General features: G+C 34.9%; 1 protein-coding gene across 3 annotated transcripts in view; it reads left to right on the plus strand.

The window, feature by feature from the left end:
- The window catches only part of STAG1 (STAG1 cohesin complex component), a 382246-nt gene that overhangs the window by 98020 nt on the left and 258013 nt on the right, over window positions 1-26213 (plus strand). For all 3 annotated transcript variants that reach the window (XM_090284291.1, XM_090284293.1, XM_090284292.1), the window contains exons 2-3: window positions 9369-9480; window positions 21673-21775. In XM_090284291.1, the coding sequence (XP_090140417.1) occupies window positions 9452-9480; window positions 21673-21775 (132 nt within the window). In that variant the 5' untranslated portion in view covers window positions 9369-9451. The remainder of the gene's footprint in view (window positions 1-9368; window positions 9481-21672; window positions 21776-26213) is intronic.

Raw genomic sequence — 26213 nt, forward strand, 5'->3', positions numbered from 1 at the left:
TACATATATGACACATAAGTATTACAAACTAAAGCAAATGAGGTAGAATGTCCACAATGATTTTCTTTCCTCCTTTCTTTTTCTCTCCCCTCCCTTCCTCTTCCCTCCCCTCCCCTCTCCTCCTCCTCACCCATGGATATGTGTATTGATTTTTCATAGGGGATGAGGAGAGAGAGACACGGAAACTGGCACAGGCACAGGCACCAGTAGGTTGCCTCTCCCATGTGCCCCACCTGGGGATTGAAACTGCCACCTAGGTATATGCCCTGACTCGGGATTGAACCCACAGCCTTTTGGTGTTGGGGACGACGCTCCAACCAGCCAAGCTACCTGGCCAGGGCAAAATGTTCACACCGCTTTTCTGAGTGAAAAATACAAATTGGATATAAATATGTAAAATATTCCATTTTTGTTTCATATGTTAATTTATGTAAGTTTGTGTCTTTATAGGAATTAGATTATATGATTCTCCAAACCCTTTAAAAAATTATTTTGGTTATTGTAGTTTCTTTTCTATACTTATTTGAGAATTATCTTAGTAATTTCTGCAAAAGATCACTGTTGTATTTAAAAGAAAGGTTTAGCCCTGTCTGATGTGGCTCAGTGGATTGAGTGCCAGCCTGTGAACCAAAAGGTTGCTGGTTTGATTCCTAGTCAGGATACATGCTTGGATTGCAGGCCAGGTCCCCAGTTGGGGGTGTCCGAGAGGCACCCACACATTGATGTATCTCTCCCTGTCTTTTTCCCTCCCTTCCACTCTCTAAAAATAAATAAATAAAATCTTTTAAAAAATAAAAGTAGAAGTTTTAATTTGCATGTACCAATCACACCCAGAATTCTATTATGCTGACTCTCTGTAGTTAATCCATTTTTTCTCCAAACTTCTAATAACCAGTAATCTGTTCTTTGTCTCAGTAGTTTTCTAGAAGGTATCATAACTGGAATTATACACTGTGTATGTAGTCTGTGCATTTGAGATATAGCAATATTGTGGCATATACCAGTTGTCCATTTCTTTTAATTGTTGAATACTATTCCATTACATGGACATACCATATTACAATATATTACATTAGTTATTTGCTTAAAGACATTTTGGGGAATATTTCTAGTTTTTGGTGATTATGAATAAAACTGCCATAAACTTTTGAGTAAATGTTTTTGTATGAACATAGGGTTTATTTTCACTTGGATAAATACCTAGGAGTGGCATTGCTTGGTTATATGGTTAGTGTGTGTTTAACTTTGTAAGGAACTGCCAAACCTTTTTACAAAACGGTTGTTCTATTTTGCATTCCCTTCAGCCATGTATGGGGTTTCCTTCCAATTTTTCTGATTCCTTATCGGCACTTGAAATGGTCTTTACAAATTCTCTATCAGATATATAATTTGCAAGTATTTCCTCCCAGTCCATGACTTGTCTTTTCAATTCTCTTCAGCAGTGTTTTTTTGCAGGAAAAAGTGGATGAAGCCCAATTAATCTTTCTTTGTTGTTTTCTTTTATGGATGATGCTTTTGGTGTCACATATAAGAACTCTTTGCCTAACCCAAGATGGCAAAGATTTTTCTCACACCTATCTTCCGTTTTCTTTTGTGATTAATAGCCATCCTAATGGGTGCAAAATGGTATCACATTGTTGTTGTTTTTTGGTTTGTTTGCTTTTTTTATTTCTCTAATGACTAATGCCCTTGAAAATCTTTTTATGTGCTTGTTGGTCAATTACATATATATTTTTGGAGAAGAGTCCAGTTCTTTGACCATTTCTTAGTATTTTTTTTTGTCATGGTATTGTGGGGCTGTAAGAAATATATTCTGAATACTACATACTTACCAGATTTTATTTATATATAATACACAGATACTTTATCCCTTTTCTCTCACTTGATAGTGTCCTTTGATACACAAAATTTTTAAAATGTGTTGAAGCTTAATGTACTTGTGCTTTTGGCGTCATATCTGATAAATCATGGCTAAATTTAATGTCATAAAGCTTTTGCCCTAAATTTTTTTCTAGGAGTTTCAGCTCTTATATTAAGGTGTTTTATTCTTTGAGTTAACTTTTGTAAATGATGTAGAGTCAAGGTCCAACTTCATTGTTCTGCATGTGAACATCTACTTTTCTCAGCACTGTTTGTTTAGAATATTGCCCTTTCCCTGCTCTATGGTCTTGACACCCTTGTCAGAATTCATTTGACCACATATTTGGGGGTTTATTTCTAGGCTCTCTGTTTCATTGATCTATATGATTGTCTTTATGCTGGTACGATAGCATTTTGAAATTAGGAAGTGCAAGACCTCCAACTTCTGTGCACTTTTTCAACATTGTTTTGGCTTTTAAGGGCCACTTCCTTGAGATTCCATAAGCATTTTTTATAGAATTTTGTATTTCTGCAAATACATAATTGGGATTTTGATGGGAATTTCATTGAATCTGTAGATTGTTTTGGATAACATTGACATCTTAACAATATTAAAGTTTCCCAATCTGTGAACACAGGATGTCTTTCCACTTACTGATATCTACTTTCATTTCTTTCAGCAGTGTTTTGTAGTTTTCAGTATACAAGTCTTTCACCTTAACTTTATTTTTAAGTACTTTATTATTTCTGATGCTATTGCAAGTGGAGTTTCCCTCTTCATTTCCCTTTTGGTTTGTTAATTGTTAGTATACAAAAATCTGCTTTTTTGTGTTGATTTTGTGTCCTGTAACATTGATTCTTGTATGTGATCTTGAACTCTGAAACATTATTAGTATTTTGTTTATTTTTTGAATTTCTCTCTATATAAAGTATTATATCCTCTGTGAACAGAGATAGTTTTACTTTTTTTTTTTTTTCTGTTTGGATGCATTTTATTTCTTGCATAATTGCCCTGGGTAGAAAATACAACACTTTGTTGAAAGCTGTAGTAAAAAGGGACGCTATTGTCTCTTTCTGCTTTTAGGGTGAGGAAGCTACCTATGTGTTTTTCATAAACACCCTTCATCATATTAAGAAAACCCGCCTATTCCTAGTTTTTATGTTTGTTTTTATCAAGAAAGTGTATTTTGATTCCGTAGTGTCCTTTGAGATGTTGTCAGATGCTTTTGTGATAATTTGAGATGATCATGTGGTTCTTTTTCCCTTCTTACTAGTTATGTATGGTGTTACACTGATTTATTTTTCTAATGTTGAATCACTCTTGCATTCCTGGGACAGATCCCACTTGCTCATTTAACATGTATTTGGATTCTGTTTGCTAGTTTGTTTTTTTGAGGATTTTTGTGTCTGTATTTATAGGGGAAATTGCTTCATAGTTTTCTTGTGGTATATTTGTCTGACTTTTGTACTGAAGAAATGCTGGCCTCGTAGATTTTGAGTTGGGAAGTATTTTCTTTCCTGTATATTTTTTGGAAGTATTTGAGAAGGATTGGTGTTATTTTTTATTTAAATGTAGAATTAACCAGTGAAGCCATTCAGTTCCAGACTTTATTGTTGGGAAACTTTTGATAACTAATTCAATCTTTTAATGTATTATATGTCTGTTCAGAGTTTAGATCTTTTTTTTCTTGAGCTACTTTTGACAGTCTGTGCATTTCTAGAAATTTGTTCATTTCATATAGGTTATGTAATTTAGTCCATTCTATTCTCTTACAGTCTCTTTGTTCCTGCTTTTTTATTTATGATTATAGTTATTTGCATCCTCTCTTTTTTATTTAGTCTTTATAAAAGCTTATCAATTTTTAAAATTAAAAATAATTTTTTTTTTTAATTCTTAGCCAAGGAGAGGGGGAAAGGAAGGAGAAAGAAAGGGAGAGAAACATTAGTGTGAGAGAGACATATCAGTTAGTTTGGCGTTTGCACACACTCTGACCGGGGACTGAATCTGCAGCCCAGGTAGTACTCTTAAGTGAGAATCAAACCTGCAACCTTTTGCGGTTTACGAGGTGACACTCCAGTCAATTGAGCCACACTGGCCAGGGCAAAAGCTTGGTCAATTTTCTAGATCTTTTCAAAGAACCAATTTCTGGTTGGAATATCATCTTGTTTATCTAGTCTTTATTTTGATTATTTCTGTTCAAATTTGTTTCCATCTTTTTGCCACCTTTAGGTTTAGTTTGCTCTTTTTCTCCTTCTTTAAGGTGTAGAGTTAGGTTATTGAATTAAGATCATTTTTAAAAATGTGGATGTTTTCCCTCTCAACACTGCTTTTGCTGCATCTTAAATATTTTTGTATATACATAGTGTTCTTGTTTTCATTTATCTCCAAGTACTGTCATTTCTTTTGTGATTTCTTCTTTGACCCATTAGTTATTTATGTGTGTTGTTTAATTTTTACATATTTATAAGTTTTTACGTTTTCCTGCTGTTACTTATTCTATGTTCAAAGAAGACACTTTCTATTATTTCAGTCTTTTAAAATTTATTGAGCCATATTTATAGCCTAACATCCTAGAGAATGTTGTATGTGTACTTGAGAAGACTGTGTATTCTGTTGGGTGGAGTGTTTTAAACATGTCTGTTAGGTACAGGTGGTTTATATTGTTATTCAAGTCTTTTTTTTCCTTATTGATCTTGTGTTTACATCTTCTGTGTTTTATTTAAAGTTGTATATTAAAATCACCAACTATTATTTTAGTATTATTTCTCCTTTCAGTTGTTAGTGTTTGAACTGGCCATTTTTAACCAATATATTATATTCCTCTTTGTCTCTCGTAAGTTTTGACCTAAAATTTATTTTGTCTGTTGATAGATAGGCACTCTGGCTCTTTTTTGATTATTTGCATAGAATATATTTTTTACATATTCTTTTAACCTGATTGTATATTTAATTCTAAAATGAATCTCTTATAAATAGCATAATTTAATTAATTTAAAAAATGCATTGTGTTAAACTAGTAACAAATGACTTAAATACATGTATATTTAGGGTGATTACTAATAAGGAAGAACTTTTGCCATTTAACTATTATTTCTCTTCTATATGTCTTATATATTCTTTGTTGTTCAATTTTTCCAACTATCTTTTTTGTGCTTGATCTTTTTGTAGTGTACCATTTTTATTTTCCATACAAAGTAGTTTCTTGGTATCACAGGGGATGGATTTCAGTATCCCTTGTGGATACCTAACTGGATGGAAGACAGTTGTGTGAATCTGAGGATGCAAAACCTGCAGATACAAAGGACTGATTATATTTTTAAGTTATTTTTTTGGTAATTACCGTGGCACTGACAATTAACATCCTAAATTTATACTAACGTCATTTGAATTGATACTTAGTTTTATAAATTTGTTTCTATCTCCATCCCTCTCCCTTATGATCTTAAGTTCCATATTCATACATGTGTGTTTACTAACATAGGTATATAATTAAGAAACAAGAATGTAGTATCACAAACATACAAGAAACTGTTGTAAGGTAGAGCAGGTCTAGCAACAGTCTTCCTCAATTTTTGTTTTTCTAGGAATGTCTTAGATTTCCACCATTTTGAGTGATGGTATGCTGGATATAGAATTCTTGCTTGACTGCTTTATTTCAGCACTTTAGATACGTCATTCTGTTGCCTTCTGGCTTCCATGGTTTTGATGAGAAATTGGCTGTTAGCCTTATTGGGGATTACCTGTATATGACAAGTCATTTCTTTTTTTCCTTTCTTTCAAGATCCTCCCATTGTTTTTGGCTTTTATAGTTTGATTATAGTTTGTGTCTGTGAATCTCTTGAGTTTATACTACTTGAAATTGTTGACTTTGGCTATTTAGATGTCTCTGTTTCATGAAAATTGGGCAATTTTCTGTCATTATCACTGACCCATATTCTTTCTATACCTTCCTCTCTATTCTATGGAAGTCTCTCCATTCACTTCTGCAAGCCTAAGTTTTATGTTTGGGCTTACTCATAGATGATTTGTTAACCCTTTTTCTCCTCTGTTAATGGGTTATACTTTCCTGTTCCTTTGTGTGTCTTGTGTGCCTGTCTTTTTTGTTTTTGTTGTTAAAAATGGGACACTTGAATATTATAATGTGGTAACTCTGGACGCTGATTCTTTTCTCCTTCCCAGTGTTTACTGTTGTTAGCACTTGAGGATGGCAGTCATCTGTTTTGTGACTTTTCCAAGCTCTTTTGGCAGTCTGTAATTCTTGTCATGTATAGTAACTGAAATTTTATTTTCATAGTCAGCAATGTTCTTAACAGAATTCCTGAGCCATCGGTAGTCAAAAGGAAAAATGTAATATCTTAGTGTTTACATATTGTCACTTAGCTGAGCTATTTATTCCTTCAGTGGTTAGCTAAGCAGTCTTAGTCTCCTTGTGATTGCAGAGCCCAAAGATTAGCTAGAATTGCAAGCTTATGTTCCTCTCAGTTCTTAAGGTATGCATTCAGTGGTGGGCTTGCATGAAGCACTCTGGATTTTCTGGTGTACATGATAGCCCTTTAAAGCTCTTATTCGCCACAATATCTTTCTCCTCTGCCCTCTTCCCTTTAAGGTTTTTAATATGGTGTACTGTTGGTCCCATCCACTTTCTCTTGTTTTAGGCAGCTACTTATAGAGTATGCTTTTAGATTCTTTTGAAAGATGGTAGCTGGAAAGACCCTCTTAATATACAGCTGCAGTTTTTAAGAATAGGGTCCATGTTTTTCTCTTTGGCACGAGCAAGATGTACCCTAAAATTGGTCTGCTCTCCCTATCTATGGTCACAATTGAGTTGGGGGAGGGAAGGTGGTAGACAGGTATGCAGAGTGTCTACAGTGCTTTCTTAGAAAATTAGTAGACTTTTTTTGTTTGTTAAAACTCCTTTCTTTATGTCTCTAGTAGATTTCAGATCCATAAAAGTTTATTTATGTCTTTTGTCTTTTTTTTTTTTTTTTTGGCCAGCCTAAGAGTTGCTTCACTGAGGGGCTTATTCTTGGAGCTGCCTACTTTCCATTTTACATGACATCATTTCTTTCATTTATGAAAGATTGTTATCATTGGATATATAATTCAGGTGTCACTTTATTTCCCTTCAGTGCCTTAGAATGTTATTCCATTTCTTTCAGCTTATATAGTTCCCACCGAAAGTCTGATGTCATCAACTTTGTTTTTTGGTATGTGAGGAATTTTATTTTTTTAGCTTCCTTTCTAATTTTCTCTTTTAACTTCAGTTTTTAGCAATATTTATTTTTTAGAGTATTCATTCTGCTCAGGAATTCTCTGATCTTTTCATCTGTATTTTAATATCTTAAATTATTTTTGGAAAGTGCTCTGTTAGCTCATCAAATATTTATTCTGCCCTATCCATTCTCTCTTTTTCTTTTTCAATTCCAGCTACACCATATTATTTCACTTGATGTTGTGTCATAGCCTGTCTTACATGCTCTATTTTATCCTACTTCCCCTGCTATTTTTAAAAAATAGACTTTATTTTTTAAAGAAGTTTTAGGCTCACAGCAGAAATGATCGAAGAGAAAGAAACACCCCATATATCCACTGTTTCCACATGTACAGCCTTCTCCACTATCAACATCCTGCACCAGAGTGGTTGAGTGTTGCGTCTTTTACAATCAATGAACTTACCCTGACATGTATTATCATAGGGCTACTCTTGATGTTGTACATTCTATGGGTTTTAACAAATACATGACATTTATTTATGTGCTCCATTGTAGTATCCTGCAGAATAGTTTCACTGCATAAAAATACTTTGTGCTTACCTATTCATCCTTCTCTCCCCTGATACCCAGACAACCACTAATCCTTTTGTTGTCTTTATAGGTTTACTTTTTCCGGAATGCAATATAAAGGAATCATGCAGTATTTGTCAGATTCAGATGGGCTTCTATTACTTAGTAATAAGCATTTGAGCTTCTTCCATGTCTTTTTATGGCTTGATACCTCATTTTTTTTTGGTGCCAAATAATATTCCATTGTCTGTATATACCACAATTTATTTATTTATTTCCCTCCTTAAGGACATCTTGGTTGCTTCTGTGATTTGACGGTTTTGAATAAAGCTTCTATAAACATCTTCATGCAGGCTTTGGTGTGGATGTTTCCTCCCTCCCTCCCTTCCTTCTCTTTTCCCTTCCTTAACCCCCCTGCTCCACTTTTTAAAAAATTCTGACTCATGGATATGTTTATTGATTTTTAGAGAGAGAGAGAGGAATGGAGCAAGAGAGAAAGAGAGATCTATGTGAGATAGAAACATCAGTCTTTTCTCTGACCAGGGATCAAACCCAAAACCTTTTGGTGTATGGGATGATGCTCCAACCAACTGAGCCACCCAGACAGGGCATAAGTTGCCAATTAATTGGGTAAATAGCAAGGAGTATGATATTTGGCAGTAGTGGTTGATTGTAGTCTGTATAGTCAGGATATTAATTTCTTAATAATTTTTCTTTTCAAATGACCTAAATATTTTTCAAACAAAGATATGCAAATGATCAGTGGATACCTGAAAAGGTACTCAGCATCACTAATCATTCGGGAAATGCAAATCAGAACTACAGTATCACCTCACACATGTTGGGATATCCATTATTAAAAAGACAAGAGATGAATGCTCTGAGGATGTGGAGAAAAGGAGACCCTTATATACTGTTGGTAGAAATGTAAACTGGTACAGTCTCTATGGAAAACGGTATGGAGATTTCTCAAATAATTAAAGATCAAAATACCGTATGGTTTAGCAATTTCACTTCAGGGTATATTTTCAAAGGAAACAAAATTATCCTGAAGAGGTAACTGTATTCCCATGTTCATTGCAGCATTATTCACAAATTGCCAAGTATGGAAATAAAGTCTGTGAACTGTTGAATGAGTAAAGAAAATGTGTGTGTGTGCGCGCGCACACGTGTGTTATGTACACACAGATACAACGCATATCGTTCTGCATTTCTAAAAAAAAGAAATTCCATCATTTGACAACATGGGTGAGCCTGGAGGACATTATGGTAAATGAAATAAGCCACACAGAAAGGCACATAGCACATGGCATCACATATATGTGGAGTCTTAAAAAAAAAAAAAGTTGAAATTTTAGAAACAGTAAAAAAGTGATTGCTAGGAACTGTGAGGTAGGAAATGGGTAGAGGTTGGTGCAAATATATATACTTTTAGTTAAAGATGAATACGGACCTGAGGATCTAATGTATAGCATGGTGTGTCCATAGTTGATAACACTTTATTGTATAATTCAAATTTTCCAAGAGAGTAGAACTTAAATATTCTCACACAAAAAAGATAAATATATGAGGTGATGGATGTGTTAATTAACTTGAGGGGAAATCCTTCACAATGTACGTGTATATCAAATAATTACATTGTACACTTTAAATATCCTACAATTTTATTTGTCAATTATATGTCATTAAAACTGGATTTTTTTTTTTTTTTTTTTTATTAACAGGATTGCCTTTGAGGTTATTTTTAAAGTTTTGAGTTGTACAGCACTTGATTCTTTTGCTCCATTGTGGAAAGACGTCTCCAGCAATGATTACTTCAGAGTTACCGGTGTTACAGTAAGTATTGTAGTTTCCTTATTTTTAAAACATGTATTACATTTTCCTGTGTCAAAATGTTCGCTGAAATGAAACATAACAAATATGTTTTCTGATAATCAGACAATATGTTTGAATTCTAAGCATTATTAGGGTGTATAATTGCCATATCCATCCATGGCCTTTGGTATTGTAATGTCAGTAGTGGTCTGTGGTGTTGAACAAAAAAGATGTTACTGTGTCATATTAAGGGTCAGCAAACTATGACCCATGAGCCAATTCTGTTATGCTGCCTGTTTTTGCAAATAAAGTGTTACTTGGAACAGAGCCACGTTCCTTTCTTTATAGATACACTGTTTGTGATTGTTCTTGTGCTACAAGTTGTGATAGAGAATAGATTGCTTGTAAACCATGTTTATTTTGTTTGGTCATTTACAAAAAATCTTTGTAGACCTTTATCCTGTATCATACTGTCTCCCTAACTTACCTTCCACCTCCCTCTTGTGTTCCCTGAGATTGAGGTTGTTAAGCCATTCTGGTTGCCAGAAAGAAAATGAAGGACAAACCATTTGGCATTTCTGTTGACACCTCATTAGATTTGTTGTAGTAGTAGGACAAAGCTAGAATTGGGTGTAATTTTTTGATTTCCTGGGAAATGTGATCATTGTAATGGCAAATATGTTTTTCTTTTATAGGTTTCATTAGATGTAAATTAGGAATCTGCATACTACAGTCTTACATGATAACAGTTTAGATATAATGAAAGAGAGCAACAGTTTACAGTTATTTATGTTTTCAGTCTCCTAGTTTATTTTATTTTTTTTAGTGTAGAGGACAATTTTTTAATTTTCATTTTAAATTGAATTATTTGCTGATATTGGTTAATAACAATTATAGGTTTCAGTTGTACAATTCTTTAATGTATCATCCGTATTGTCTTTTGTGTTCACCACCCCAAGTCCTGTTCATTTATATACCTCTTTTCCAAGAGACTGTATTGGCTTCCCATTGGTCTGGCCTTCTGTTTTTCTTCCCGAGTTCTAAGACAAAAGAGCTGTCTGAACTGCTTTACTGCTTGAAGAACCTTCAGCACTTATCCTCCTTTCCTCTAAATATAGGAGATACAACTTAAGTTTTTTCTAATTATTTATCTAAAGCTTCTTTATTAGTCCTTAACTTGAATTTGGAAGTCTCCACATGATTTTTATTTTTTCCCCTTTTCCTTGTACTTTAGTTTATCTTCATCCTGCCTGCAATGCCTATGAATTTCTCTGCCTTTGCCTGGGGAACTCACTTGTCCTTTTTTAGGTCTTTGCTTAAGTATCATGTCTTCAGTAAGCTCCTCTGACCCCTCAAAAATTGGGTAGGTTCCCTCTGGAGGTCCTGTAATACCCTTTGCTTTTTTTTTGTAGCACTATATTTAACGTAGTGTTTTATAACTCTTTCTTATTGTTTCTGCCTAAACTACATTTTTGTGCCTTGTTTGCGTATGGCCAGCTCCTAGCGTACTACTGGATATTAGGCAGGCTTTTAATGTTTCTTTGATTAAATATGAAATGGCTTGTATTTAAATATTGTATTTAAAGAGAGGTTATATCAACATCTCATTTTTTGGGGTAACTGAATTTCTTTTTCTTGAACATGTAAACCTGTAATATGACTATTGGATTGGATAGTGGTGATCTGTGAGGTAGGTAAATAAACTTTGTTTTCAGTCTGTCAGCTGGGGATGGTACTCTTGGTCAAGTTAAAATTCAAGAAGCTTTTATGAGAACATAGAATTTTCTGAAGATTTTACCAGATTCATTACAGCATCCATTAATTTCATATGTCAAATTTCATATTTAATCCATCCATCAATATTGTGTCTGCATTGTAAGGAAAGGAAACATGTCTCTTAATATTTGTAAATTTAAAATTCCATCATTTGTAAAGTGAAGATAATATATTAGAAATTAATCAATAAAAACTCAAAAACAAGCAAATTTCTTGATGCAGCCATTTTTTAATTTAAAAATTTTTTATTGTTTTTCTATGATGCAGCCATTTTTAATGTTCAGTTCAATAATGATTTTTGTAATGTAGGCACTAGAAAGGTCACTGTAGTGAGTGACCTCATTATTTCTTGGCTGACTTATATATTATAATTACCAATGAATTTGTAATCATAGTGCTGTTTACTGTTGTCAGAAATTATCAATTATTGTATATATTCCACCACATATTGCTGTACCAGGAAGTATGCTAGGTTTTAGAGAAACTTAGTCCTTGTTGCCATGAAGCTTGTATAGATAGATATTGATCAAATAATCACAAATATATGGATCTAAAATGTCTTTGGTGCTATGGAGGTAAATTAGAGGATTTTCTTATTAAAATTTTAAACATGGAAATACAGATATTTTATATTTTGATATATACATAAACACCATGGAAAAGTATTGATCAAACTGTAAACAGTGCTTTTCTGTAGACTGGAATGCAGAGTTAGGGTGTGGTGGAGTGAAACTCTCCCTTATATTCTTATATCTTCTCTATTACTTGACATTAAAAAACAAATTTATAGTAAATGAACATACCTACTACATATACTAATTGGAGTGTATTAGTTGTTTATTGGTAATAGCTGCCACCTTTTAAGCTGCAGTTAGCAAAATAGAAAACAAATTGTACCTTTTTTGTCAGTAAACTATTGTTAAAGAATAAATTAGTTTCACTAATGGGTCACTTATTATAGGCTGGAACCAACCTGCTTCTGTAGTTGCCTACTATTTCCATAAGCATCAAAAGAGCCAGTGAATTCTGTTGATACAAGAGAAATACAAAACATAATACTGCATTCTAGTATCCTGACATGGAGATAGAGAATTCAAGTTTGCCTTGATATCTAAGTGTACTCTGTCACTTACTAGGTATGTGACTGTGGACAAAGATTATCAAGTTTTATATTTTTCTTTACCTCGTCTGTAAAATTGAGAAAATAATATGTTTTCTTAAAGGTTTTTGTGCATGTTTTATATATACTAGCACACAGTATATGCTAAGTGTAGTTTATTTCAACTGTAGTGAGCAGAAAAAGCAGTATGATTTATTGTTCTTTAGTAGAGATAAGTAAGATCAACTAGATCAGGGATTGACAAACTACTGCTAGTGACTGAGATGCCTGTTTTCAAGTATTGGACAGCAGCCGTGTCCATTCATTTATGTATTGTCTCTGGCCACATTTATGCTATGGAGCCAGAGATGAGTAGTCGTCGTCGTCGGCAGCCGTCCGTCTCGAGAGACGATTGTGTAGCTTCTTAAGAGTCTATCTGCACCGCCGAGAATGGCTGTGCAGTCCGACTCGGGAGTGACGGTATCTGTCTCCTCCCGTGTTGAATCGACATCTTACGATGACACTGGAGTGTCCTCTCCAGTGAAGCTGAAGCTACAGAGCCTGGGCAGGGTGATATGGAGGGTCTGCTGTTGCTCATGCAGCAGACCCCCCCTCTCTTCGCAGCTGAAGGGTCCAAGGGAAAGACGGAGTCAATACAGCTTGACTTCAGGTGCGCCGCAGGAGTTGCCGGTGTTGACTACAATGTCAAACCGCCTTAGGGACTCCGGCTCCGGATTTTCTGTCGGGGTTTACTCCCTTAGCCTTTCCCCTGAAGAGGTATGCCGCAAGGCAGCGGAGGTAGAGATGAGTAGTAGATATAGAGATATTAAGACTTCCAGGCCTAATTTATTTACATTATAGTTAAGAAAATGTTTGATGATTTCTGAATTAGATCAATATTGTTTATACTTTTGGCTACTGTTATAGATTACCATTGCAGATTTGCAGGCAGGGAGGTAACATGATATAAGAATGTCTGGGCAGCAGTATGTAGAGTGGCTTGGACAAGGGAATTAGGAGGAGCAGGGAGAAGAGATTAATTCATGGATTTGTGATAATGCATAATAATCATGGAAGAATGAGAGATAGAATTATTATACTGAGGACAGTTCAGGAGGATTTGTTAGCTGATGGCACGAGGAAGATTGATGTAATTCTAATAATTTGAGTAAGACAGGATAGTGGTGTAGTAATAGTAATAAATTTCATAACAACTTAAAGTACATGCATGGATTAACTTAATAAATTGGTTAATTAGTGATTATTGCCATAAGCAGAGAGTTAGAAATAAATCAGTATTGGACTTAATTTTACATGTGGTATTTGATGAACTTGAGGTAGCATTAAAAAAAAACATGTTACACATGCAGTTAAGAATCTTGAGTGACAAATGATCAGGTTTATTGATAATATATAGTTAGTAATGTAGAATTTAGTGAAGAAGTTTCTGTTCACATTATCTATAACCTTTTCAGTGCCATGCTAGAGCCAGCTTGTACTGTAGTGTAGAGCTGAACATCAAATTTCTAGGAATTTTGTGACCCCCAATTAAATATAACAGTTATTATAAAAAGTTAAATTAAACAAACTTAATATTAAAAATAAAAGCAATAATACTTAAAACTCATCCTTCCTCATTATTATACATATTATTTTCTGCTTTATAGGTTTTTATTTACATCTATTCTATCTGTATAGTGGGAATATTTTTTAATGTATACTGTTCATTACTTCCCAACTGCATTTGGTAGTTTGAAATTGGCTGTGGTGGGAATACTTACATTATGAAAATCAGCAATTATTGTATATCAGGGCTCAATTCATTGTCTTGTCAATTGTCTATAGACTGAATGGATGATGGAAAAATTGTTAATACTGGAGATTAAACTTGTATCAGGTCTATAGCCATTGCATTATGATAGCACAAATAATTGAAGTGTTCTTCCTGTATTTGAGAACAATTACCCAATTCAGTACAGAAGTTTTACACTATTGAACAATGATTTACGTTTCAACAAATATATTTGTTATTTCACTTACATTTTATTCACTCAAGTAAATAAAGGTATCAACCATGTTTCCTGTCAAAACCCTCTTTCTTCATCCTTTGCAACCTTAGGTTAGCTATGAACACAAGAGTTTGGCAAAATTATCAAAATCGTTTTATGTGAATCAATGAGCTATATGTTATTTACCATAAAGAATATTATGTATTTTGCCCTGACCAATGTGGCTCAGTAGGTGGCCTCGTTCCACAAAGTGAAAGGTCCACTGGTTTGATTTTTGGTCAGGGCACATGAGAGAGGCAACCAAATAATTGATGTTTCTCTCTCACATCAATATTTCTCTCCCTCTCTTTCTCCATCCCTTCCCCTCTCTCTAAAAAAAAATTATTGTTTGTAAAAATGTATGCTATGCATCCTTTATGTTGGTAACATTTCTAATAGTTTATGTGCATACAGTAGTTGCTCTCTATATCGCGGTTCACTTATCACGGCCTCACTGTATCGCAGGATTTTTAAAAATATTATTTATCGCGGATTTTTCGCTATATCACAGGATTTTGTGGTACTGTATACGTATGTTGTTAAAGTTACGTAGGTTTAAGAGTGTAGAATAAATGTAAGGTTCCTACTTTGCAGGGGGCGGGGGTGGCGCGGGTCTAACGTAATACCCGCGATAAGTGAGGGAATACTGTATGTGTATATATATATATATATATTTTTTATTTTTGGTTTTTCAATTACAGTTGTCCTCTTTTCTCCCAATTTCTCTCCCCCACCCAACCCACCCCCTCTCCCGCAATCATATCCCTCCCTGTTGTCCATGTCCATGAGTAATTTATATATGTTCTTTGACTAAACCCTTCCCTTACTTATCTCACTTCTCTCCCTCCCCCCTCCCCCCTATTGACTGCTATTCTGCTCTTTGTTCTATTTAGTTCTTTTGTTTGTGTTGTTCTTTAGTTTCCTGTATTAGGTGATATCATACGGTATTTTTCTTTCTTTGCCTGGCTTATTTCACTAAGCAAAATTCTTTCTAGTTCCATCCATGTTGTTGTAAATGGCAGGAGTTCCTTCTTTCTTTCTGCTACATATATTCCATTGTGTAAATGTACCACAGTTTTTTGATCCACTCATCTACAGATGGACACTTAGGTTGTTTCCAGCACTTAGCTATTGTAAACAGTGCTGCAATGAACATAGGGGTGCATAAGTTCTTTTGAAATGGTGTTTTAAGATTCTTCGGGTATAATCCTAGTAGTGGAGTTGCTGGTTCAAAAGGCAGTTCCATTTTTAATCTTTTGAGGTAATTCCATACTGTTTTCCATAGTGACTGCACCAGTCTGCATTCCCACCAACAGTGCAGTAGGGTTCCTTTTTCTCCACATCCTCACCAGCATTTGTTGTTTGTTGATTTGTTGATGATGGCCATTCTGACTGGTGTAAAATGGTATCTCATTGTGGTTTTTATTTGCATCTCCCTGATGGCTAATGATGTTGAGCACTTTTTCATGTGTCTGTGGACCTTCTGTATGTCCTCTTCAGAGAAGTGTTTGTTCAGGTCCTTTGCCCATTTTTTAATTGGGTTGTTTGTTTTCTTGATGTTGAGTCATATCAGCTCTTTATATATTTTGGAAATCAGTCCCCTGTCTGTGACGTCATTGGCAAATATGTTTTCCCATATGGTTGGTTTCCTTTTCATCTTGCTGATGTTTTCTTTTGCTGAGCAGAAACTCTTTAGTTTGACGTAATCCCATTTATTTGTTTTTTCCTTTATTTCTCTTGCTTTAGAAGATGTTTCCGTGAAGAAATTGTTACGAGAGATATCTGATATTTTCTTGCCAATGTTTTCCTCTAGGACTTTTATGGTGTCACGGCTTACATTTAAGTCTTTGATCCATCTTGAGTTTATTCTCGTGTGTGGTGTAAGTTGGTGATCTAGTTTCATTTTTTTGCAGGTCCCTATCCAGTGCTCCCAGCACCATTTGTTAAAGAGGCTCTTCTCACTCCATTTTATGTTCCTACCTCCTTTATCAAATATTAGTTGACTGTAGAGGCCTGGGTTTATTTCTGGACTCTCTATTTTGTTCCACTGATATATATGTCTGTTCTTATTCCAGTACCAGACTGTTTTGATTACAGTGGCTTTGTAGTATTGTTTGATATCTGGTGTTGTGATTCCTCCTGCTGTGTTCTTCCGTCTCAAGATTGCTTTTGCTATTCAGGGTCTTTTTTGGTTCCATATGAATTTATGGAGTATTTGTTCTAGGTCTGTGAAATATGTCATTGGTATTTTAATAGGGATTGCATTGAATCTGTAATTTGCTTTGGGTAGTATGGCCATTTTGATGATGTTGATTCTTCCCATCCAAGAACATGGTATTTGCTTCCATTTATTTGTATCTTCCTTAATTTCTTTCTTCAGTGTTATGTAATTTTCAGAGTACAGGTCTTTTATCTCTTTGGTTAAGTTTACTCCTAGGTACTTTATTTTTCTTGTTGCTATAGTAAATGGTATTTTCTTTTTTGTTTCTGTCTCTGTTATTTTATTGTTGGTGTACAGAAATGCCTTAGATTTCTGTATATTTATTTTGTACCCTGCTGTTTTGCCAAATTCACTTATTATATCGAGTAGTCTTTTAGTGGAGTTTATAGGATTTTCTAGGTATACTATCATGTCATCTGCATATAATGAAAGTTTTACTTCCTCTTTCCCAATTTGGATGCCTTTTATTTCTTTTTCTTGTCTGATTGCTGTGGCTAGGACTTCCAACACTATGTTGAATAGGAGTGGAGAGAGTGGATAACCTTGTCTAGTTCCTGAGTTCAGGGGGAATGCTTTTAGTTTTTGTCCATTGAGTATGATGTTGGCCTCAGGCTTCTCATATATAGCCTTAATTATGTTAAGGTATGCTCCCTCTATTCCCATTTTGCTGAGTGTTTTCATCATAAATGGGTGTTGTACTTTATCAAATGCTTTTTCTGCATCTATTGATATGATCATGTGATTTTTGTCTTTCATTTTGGTTAGGTGATGTATTATATTTATTGATTTGCAAATATTAAACCATCCTTGCATCCCTGGAATGAAGCCCACTTGATCGTGATGTATGATCTTTTTGATGTATTGCTGGATCCTGTTTGCCAATATTTTATTGAGAATTTTAGCATCTATGTTCATCAGTGATATTGGCCTGTAGTTTTCTTTCTTTGCTGTGTCTTGACCTCGTTTGGGGATTAGAATTATACTGGCTTCATAGAAAGAGTTTGGGATTTTCCCCTCTTCTTGGATTTTTTGGAACAGTTTGAGGAGGATAGGAGTTAGTTCTTCCCTGAATGTTTTGTAGAATTCGCCTGTGAAGCCATCCGGTCCAGGGCTTTTGTGTGCAGGTAGATTTTGGATTACTGTTTCAATTTCGTTCTTTGTTATTGGTCTGTTGAGACTTTCCACTTCTTCTTGATTCAGTTTTGGAAGGTTGTATGTTTCTAGAAATTTGTCCATTTGTTCTCGATTGTCAAATTTCTTGCCATATAGTTATCTGTAGTAATTTCTAACTATCATTTGTATTTCTGAGGTATCAGTCGTGATTTCTCCTCTTTCATTTCTGATTTTGTTTATTTGGGTCTTCTCTCTTTTTTTTCTTGATTAGACTGGCTAGAGGCTTGTTGATTTTGTTTATTTTTTCGAAGAACCAGCTCCTAGTTTTGTTGATCTTTTGGATTGTTTGTTTAGTCTCTATGTCATTTAGTTCTGCCCTGATCTTGATGATTTCGTTCTTCTTCTTGCCCTAGGCTTTGTTTGTTGTTGTTGTTCTAGTTCTTGTAGCTTTATGGTTAGGTTTTTAATTTGAGATTCTTCTATCCTTTTCAGATATGCCTGTATTGCTATGAACTTTCCTCTCAGGACTGCTTTTGCTGTGTCCCACAGGTTTTGGGCTGTTGTGTGCTCATTATCATTAGTTTCTAGAAATTTCTTGATTTCTTTTTTGATGTCATTATTAATCCATTCATTATTTAATAGCATGTTATTCAAGCTCCATGAGTTTGGGTGTCTTTGATTTTTTTCTCTGAGGTTGATTTTTAGTTTCAAGGCATTGTGATCTGAAAAGATGCTTGATATGATTTCAATTTTCTTGAATTTGTTGAGGCTTGTTTTGTGTCCTATCATGTGGTCTATCTTTCAAAATGTCCCATGTGCATTTGAAAAGAATGTATATTTTGCTTCTTTGGGGTGGAAAGTTCTATATATATCAGTTAGGTCCATGTGGGTTAGTGTGTTGTTCAATGCCTATATATCCTTGGTGTTTCTTTGCTTCGATGATCTGTCTATTGTTGATAATGGAGTGTTGAAGTCCCCTACTATGAGTGTGTTGTTGTTGGTATCCTTCTTCTGGTCTTCTAGTATTTGCTTTTTGTATTTGGGTGATCCTATGTTGGGTACATATATGTTTATCAATGTCATATCTTCTTGATGGATTGTTCTCTTAAGTATTATGAAATGTCCTTCTTTGTCTCTTTTTATTGCCCTTGCTTTGAAATTCATTTTGTCTGATATGAGGACTGCTACCCCGGCTTTTTTTTCCAGTCCGTTTGCTTGGAATATTTTTTTATATCCCTTTACTTTCAGTCTATGTAAATCTTTTGTTTTGAGGTGTGTTTCTTGTAGACCGCAAATAAAGTGGGTCCTGTTTTCTTATCCATTCCATTACCCTATGTCTTTTAATTGGAACATTTAATCCCTTTACATTTAAGGTTATTATTGACATGTATTTATTCATTTCCCTTTGTACCTGTGTTCCTCTCTTGTTTTTTCTTCTTTTCCTTAAAATATTCTCTTTAGCATCTCTTGCAATGCTGGTTTGGTGGAGATGTATTCTTTCAGTCTTCCTTTGTCTGAGAAACTCTTTATTTCACCTTTTATTTTGACTGAGAGCTTTGCTGGGTAGAGTATTCTTGGTTGTAGGCCTTTGTTTTTCATTGCTTGAAATATTTTTGACCATTCCCTTCTGGCTTGTAGTATTTCTGTTGAGAAATCGGTCGATAGCCTTATCGGAGCTCCCTTGTATGTTATTTGCTGTTTTTCTCTTGCTGCTTTTAGGATTCTCTCTCTGCCTTGAAATGTTGCCATTTTAATTATGATATGCCTTGGAGTGGGTTTTTGGGCGTTGCTGTTCATTGGAACTCTCTGTGCTTCCTGAACTTGTATAACTTTTTCTCTCGTCAGGTTCGCAAAATTTTCTGTCATTATTTCCCCTATCAGTTTTTCAATTCCATGCTCCTTTTCTTCTCCCTCTCTAATTCCGGTGATCCTGATATTATTTTTTCTCATGCTATCCTGTAATTCCCTTACATCTTGTTCATATTTTTTTAATCTTTTTTCATTTTGCTATATTGTCTGGGAGTTTTTCTCTACATTATCTTCTAACTCACTAATCCGATCCTCTGCTTCGTTTAGTCTGCTTTTGACTGATTCTACTGTGTTTTTCAGTTCAGAGATTGAATTCTTCAATTCTTCTTGGTTCTTGTTAACAGTTTCTATGTCTTTTTTTATGCTGGTGTAGTTTTCTGCAAGTTCCCTGTAATTTTCTTGGAGCTGCTGGTAACTTCCTTGGAGGTTGTCATAGTTGTTTTTAAGGATGTCGAGTATATTTAGCTTCTTTACCACCATTGTTTTGAATTCCATGACTGACATTTGAGCTGTGTCTATTTCATCTATCTCTCTGAGGATTCCTCTTTTCTTTTCATTGAGGGATTATTTTTGCGTTTTACCATATTGGATTCTTTTTGTTTTTATTTATTTATTTATTTGTTTTTTTACGGGGGGTGGGATGGTCTGCTTAGACTTCCCTCGTTTGGGGTATGAGATTCTTTATGGGAGATCTGGGGGTTTCAGTGGTGTAGTCTCTTTGATATCCTGAGCCTGATGTTCTTGAGTTACCCTTTATGTCGTTTGTTTATGCTGTCTGGTTATATTTCAGATGTTCTTTGGTAGGATCTTCCTTCTGGCTAGTTGGTTGGGAGTCACTCCATCCACTTTGTCTTGAGTTCTTTTATGGAGATGCTGTTAAAAACATAAACACACAGCCCAGGCAGGAGACCCACACCATCAAAAAATATCCCCCACCCTCTATCCCACTATCATCTGCCAACGAGCCCGTATTAATATAAATGTAAAGAGATTAGCACTTTTATACTATAAGAAGAATAGATAAGAGTTGTTTTTAGGGAGGAAAAATATAATTTTTGATAGAAGTAGTGATAGATTAATAATAGTTGAGACTATGCAAGCCAGTAGGTAATATTTACATTGTATGTTAATAAAAATAGAAGAAAAGAATGAAATAATGTAAAATATAGTAAGAAAGTGGGATTGTATTTTATTGGGTTTATATAGTAATTATATTCTATTATTTAGAGTGATAGGGGGGCTAAACTAGGCACACAAACAAATAAACAACAATTGAAGAGAAAGGATGAGAAGGAGAGGTTATATGCAACACGTTTGAGATAGTTTGTTTTTCTTTTGGAAGGGGAAAAAAAAATCCAACAAAAAAATAATAAAGAAAAGAAGGAAGAAAGAAAAGAGAAGAAAAACAATAAAAAAAAATAAAATAAAAAAATCCCAAGAAAAGAAAGAAAGAAAGAAAGAAAGAAAGAAAGAAAAGAAAGAAGAAAGAGAGAAAAAAAAAAGTGGGGGAAAAAAATAAAAAGGGATGTTTTTACTCCGTTTTAGCCTTGGTGTGTCGCCTTCTTTTTCTGTGGCCGCAGCTGGTCTAGTCTGGCGGTTCAGAGGTTCTTGTTTCTTGCAGCACTGGTGTGTGCCGTGGTTGCCGCAATGGTGTGCGCCCGCGGTTGCCTCACGGCGCATTCCCTTGCTGCCCGCCTCATGGCGCATTCCCTTGCTGCCCACTGGAGCCAGCTGAGGTGTCCTTGCGCGCGCACCCCTGCTCCTGTATATATTTTTGAAGCCGAGTTTTTAAAACATTTACCAGCACACCACTGACTTTCATGATTTTTTAAATGAATAAAATTCTTCCCAAACCTTTATTTTCTCATATTGAATAATTAGTCTTTTTCAGCTGTATTTTACATTTATATTTTGTATAGCAGCTGCCATTTCTACTGTCATTTCCTCTTTGTATTTCTCTATTTGTGAGCTTCATTTCACTCAATGTTATGTGGTGTTAGGGAGGATACCATTTTTTATTTGCTTAGGTAGAAATATAAACCACTCTAATCATCTGTATAATAGGAGATAAAGGAAAGTAGTGGAACAAAACTGAATTGTATTAATGAATTAATTTGTTCACTAAAATAATATATCACATTTTCTAGGGATTCAACTAATGAAACCACTGCTCATTCTGATGCTGGCAGCGAACTTGAAGATACGGAGGTCAAAGGAAAAAGAAAAAGGGGTCGTCCTGGTCGTCCTCCAGTATGTATTATTATGCTTGTCTTCTTTGTTTCTATAATGGTTGCCAAATAAAGGGGCTTGATATGACATGTTTGTTAATTCTGGTGCTGTCAGTTCTTTTAGTGACATACTAACAATTCTTGGAAACTTAATAAATTGTATGGCACTAATCAGAAAAAGGATGGTGGTCATAGAATCTTTCTTGCTCTCCATGTTTCTCTTGTAAATAAGTGGTAGTCCATGTGAAGGCACAGAGGCGATAAACCTGGAATGTGAGGTATAGTTAGTAATGACTTTACTGATTTTAGATGCAACTCTGATTTCTTGTAAGCTGCTGTGTGTGTACTTTGGAAGTATTAGCTTGGGGTTTGGGGCCAGTGTCAGGATATATTTTCATTTATACATGATTGAGAAGTTTAGATGATCTATAGTTGTTTTTACATTGAGGGTTATCTTTATTTATTCTGAGTACATGAGTCATTTAAGGCAGCAGAAGCTCTTATAGACAATACTATGAATATGTCAAGGAATTAAGGCTTGTGGTGTTCTACACTATTATGATGTGATTTATCATTAGCAATTTTTATTGTTTTTATAAAATTTTTCATTATAGAGTATTTCAGCCTTTTTTATAGGATGCCTAATAGTATAATGATCCCTTCATGTTACCATTACCCAGCTATAGCAGTTATCAAGTTATGACCAGTCTTGTTTAATCTCTCTCTTCCCGTTCTTTTCTTTCCATGTCATTTTGAAGGTCAACCTAGACATTGTTCCATATGTAAATATTTTAGCATGTACTACAAAAGATAGTGCCTGGCTGGTTTGGCTCAGTGGATTGAGCGTCGGCCTGCGAGCTAAGTGTCGCTGGTTCGATCTTCCAGTCAGGGCACATCAGAGAAGGAAAACTGACTCCAAAAAACCTCCGCTGCCTTGCGGCATACCTCTTCAGGGGAAAGGCTAAGGGAGAAAACCCCGACAGAAAATCCGGAGCCGGAGTCCCTAAGGCGGTTTGACGTTGTAGTCAACACCGGCAACTCCTGCGGCGCACCTGAAGCCAAGCTGTATTGACTCTGTCTTTCCCTTGGACCCTTCAGCTGCGAAGAGAGGGGGGGTCTGCTGCATGGGCAACAGCAGACCCTCCATATCACCCCGCCCAGGCTCTGTAGCTTCAGCTTCACTGGAGAGGACACTCCAGCGTCATCGCAAGATGTCGATTCAACACGGGAGGAGACAGATACCGTGTCACTCCCGAGTCGGACTGCACAGCCATTCTCGGTGGTGCAGATAGACTCTTAAGAAGCTACACCATCGTCTCTCGAGACGGACGGCTGCCGACGACGACGACGACTACAAAAGATATAGCCTTAATTTCTCTCTTGTTAATATCATCCCAGTATCATTATCATGTCCCAAGGGAACAATATTATTAACATCACCAAATAACCAATTCAACCAATTTAAAGTTTATAATCATTTCATAAATATTACCACTTTAAATACAGTTTGTTGGTTTGAATTATGACTAAAATAGGACCTACCGTAATTTGATGATTGTTATTTAACCATATAGATATATGTCTCCTTTGTGGTGACTTAGTACTTCTTTTTTTTTTAATGCGTTTGCTGTTCCACCTCTCTTTGCCACTGTTTTTAATTAGCTTCAGTGAAACTTCATACCTTTTCCTTTTCTAGGACAATCTTTTTTTAAAACAAAAGGATGGAAGGTTGACTTTTACCATTTTCACTATACTTGCTTTTATCCTTCACTTTTATTTAAAGGAAAATAATTGTTGAGGAAAAGACATGCATTGTAATCACTCTTTATAAAACTTCATAATTTTGTAGAAGTATTTGGTTGTACATTTTTTTACAAAAACATTTTGAGAAGAGTGAGCCTTGTACTTAGAAGTTGGTCCTAGCTCCCCTTAACTATGAATTTTCTAGGCAAATTACATTGCTTTTTCTAGGATTCGTGGGTTATAAGTGCAGAATTGGAAATAAGACTAAACTTGCTTGAAGTTAGGAAAATGAACTCCCTACATGATTGCTTACTGAATTTGTTCTCCAATTCTTTACTTAGAAGATTCAGATTAAGTGCTATCCTGTAGGGAGCCTTATTTTTTCCCCCAAGATAATTTTTTACTTTTTCAGCAGGCTGTTTTATCATTTTTTAGAACCTATTTAATTTTTACATGTCTACAGCTGGATTCTTGATAATATTTTGCTTTTCTTGATTAAAAGGAGTCTGTGCATCCAAATGCTTAGTTTTTTTGTAGTTGGAAATACAATTTGATTTTTAGTAAAATTGCTGCTACAGAATGTAGTAGGTAAATAATACATGTTCATCCCATGTTTACAAAAATTTAAAAATTGTTGACCAGGATAGGATCATATCATTTTAGAGACTTGTATTAGTTAGACTTTAGTTCATATTTTCACACTTGTTGATTCACATGGCTATCTACACTTCCACCTCATGAGGCCTATGCTTTGATCTTGGAAACACCACCACTTCCTATTTCCTCTGGGCTTTGCACTGAGCTGATGTCTTTTTATGTCATTTAATCCTCTCACCAATACAATGGTCTTTTTTTTTTCCATTTAAGTATTTCATATAGTTTATTTTTTTAATTTTTTACTTTTTTATCTTTATTTTTTCCCCATACCTTTTAGTCCCATTAATCCCCCCTTCCCCTGTTGCCCATGGTCAGGAGTTCTTTTTCCTTTTTGTTTAATGCCTCCACCCCCTAAACAGCCTCTCCCCTTCAGCTGCCATCCTGCTCTCTATGAGTCTGTCTCTATTTTGCTTGTTATTCAGTTTGTTTTATTAGAGTCCACATACGAGTGAAATCATATGGCATTTATTTTTCTCTCACTGGCTTATTTCACTTAGCATAATGTTGTTCAGGTCCATCCATACTGTTGCAAAGGGTAAAATTTTCTTCTTTTTTACAGCTGAGTAGTATTCCATTGTGTAAATGTCCCATAGTTATTTTTATCCACTCATCTACTGATGGACACTTGGGCTGCTTCCATATCTTGGCTATTGTAAATAATGTTGCAATGAACATAGCAGTGCTTATGTTCTTTCGAATTACTGTTTTGGGTTCCTTTGGATATTTTGCTAGAATTGAGATCGCTGCGTCCAAAAGGCAGACCCATTTAATGTTCTGAGGTCATTAGCCTACTGCTTTCCACAGTGGCTGAACTGATCTGCATTCCCAACAACAGCACAAAAGTATTCCCCTTTCTCCACATTCTTGCCAGCATTTGTTGTTTGTTGAGTTATTGATGATAACCATTTTGACAGGTGCAAGATGATATCTGTGTGATTTTAATTTGCATTTCTCTGATGATTAGACATTGAGCATCTTTTCATATGTCTATTGGCTATCTGTATGTCCTTTTTGAGAAGTGTCTGTTCAGGTCCTTTGTCCATTTTTATTTTTTTGTTTATTTATTTTTGGTGTTGGGTGTTTTAAGGTCTTTCTAAATTTTGGATATTAATGCCTTATCACATGTATCAATGACTGTGTTCACCCATTCTGTGGATTGTCTTTTAATTTTATTGATGTTTTCCTTTGCTATGCAAAACCTTTTTAGTTTGATGTAGTCCCATTTATTTATTTTTTCTTTTGTTCTCTTGCCTGGGGAGATGATATGTCCAATAAAATATTGCTATGGGCAATGTCCAAATTTTGCTGCCTATGTTTTCTTCTATGATTTTTATGGTTTTGTGTCTAATATTTAAGTCTTTTATTCATTTTGAATTTATTCTTGTCTGTAATGTGAAATACGTCTTAAATGCAAAACAAAAATAGTAAGTGGTAACTTCCCTAAGGCAATTTGCCACACGCTTCTTTGTTGTAGTATTATTTGTAATAATAAAAGATTCTCTTAACTCCCAAACTCTTTCTCGTAACAAATAGCCAAAATGTCAAGCTATTACCTAATATTGCGAGGTAAAATTATCAGAATAATCATATTTGAGATATGCCTCAGTACCTGTTCTGAAAATTGCTTGGACATTTTCTATCAACTGGGTCCATTTGAAACAATTCCAAGTTTCGATTGATACACATTTTTATATAGTTATTCTTATACTGTTCATATTTTTGAAGAGGACTTCATAGATGCATTTTATTTACTTATTGTCTGCCTCCCTCTACTAGAAGGTAAATTGTATGAAGTCAGGGATTTTTATCTTTTTTTTTTTTAACTACTGTGTAGCAGTGTGACTTTTCAGCGTGTTTATTTATTGAATGAATGAATGAATGAATGAATGAATGCATAGTTTTAAATTTTGTTAAATCACCGCTGTTTGTTTTCCTGGTGTTTAAAATTCTTTTTATTTTGAAATAATTTCGGACACAGAAGGGTTCTAAGAATGAAAATTGTCCAAATGTTAGCATTTTATCACATTTGTTTTATCATATTTTTCTGTGTACAGACACAT

This window comes from Furipterus horrens, unplaced genomic scaffold, assembly GCF_987537825.1.
Source record: "Furipterus horrens unplaced genomic scaffold, mFurHor1.1.pri manual_scaffold_7, whole genome shotgun sequence".
Lineage (NCBI taxonomy): Eukaryota > Metazoa > Chordata > Mammalia > Chiroptera > Furipteridae > Furipterus > Furipterus horrens.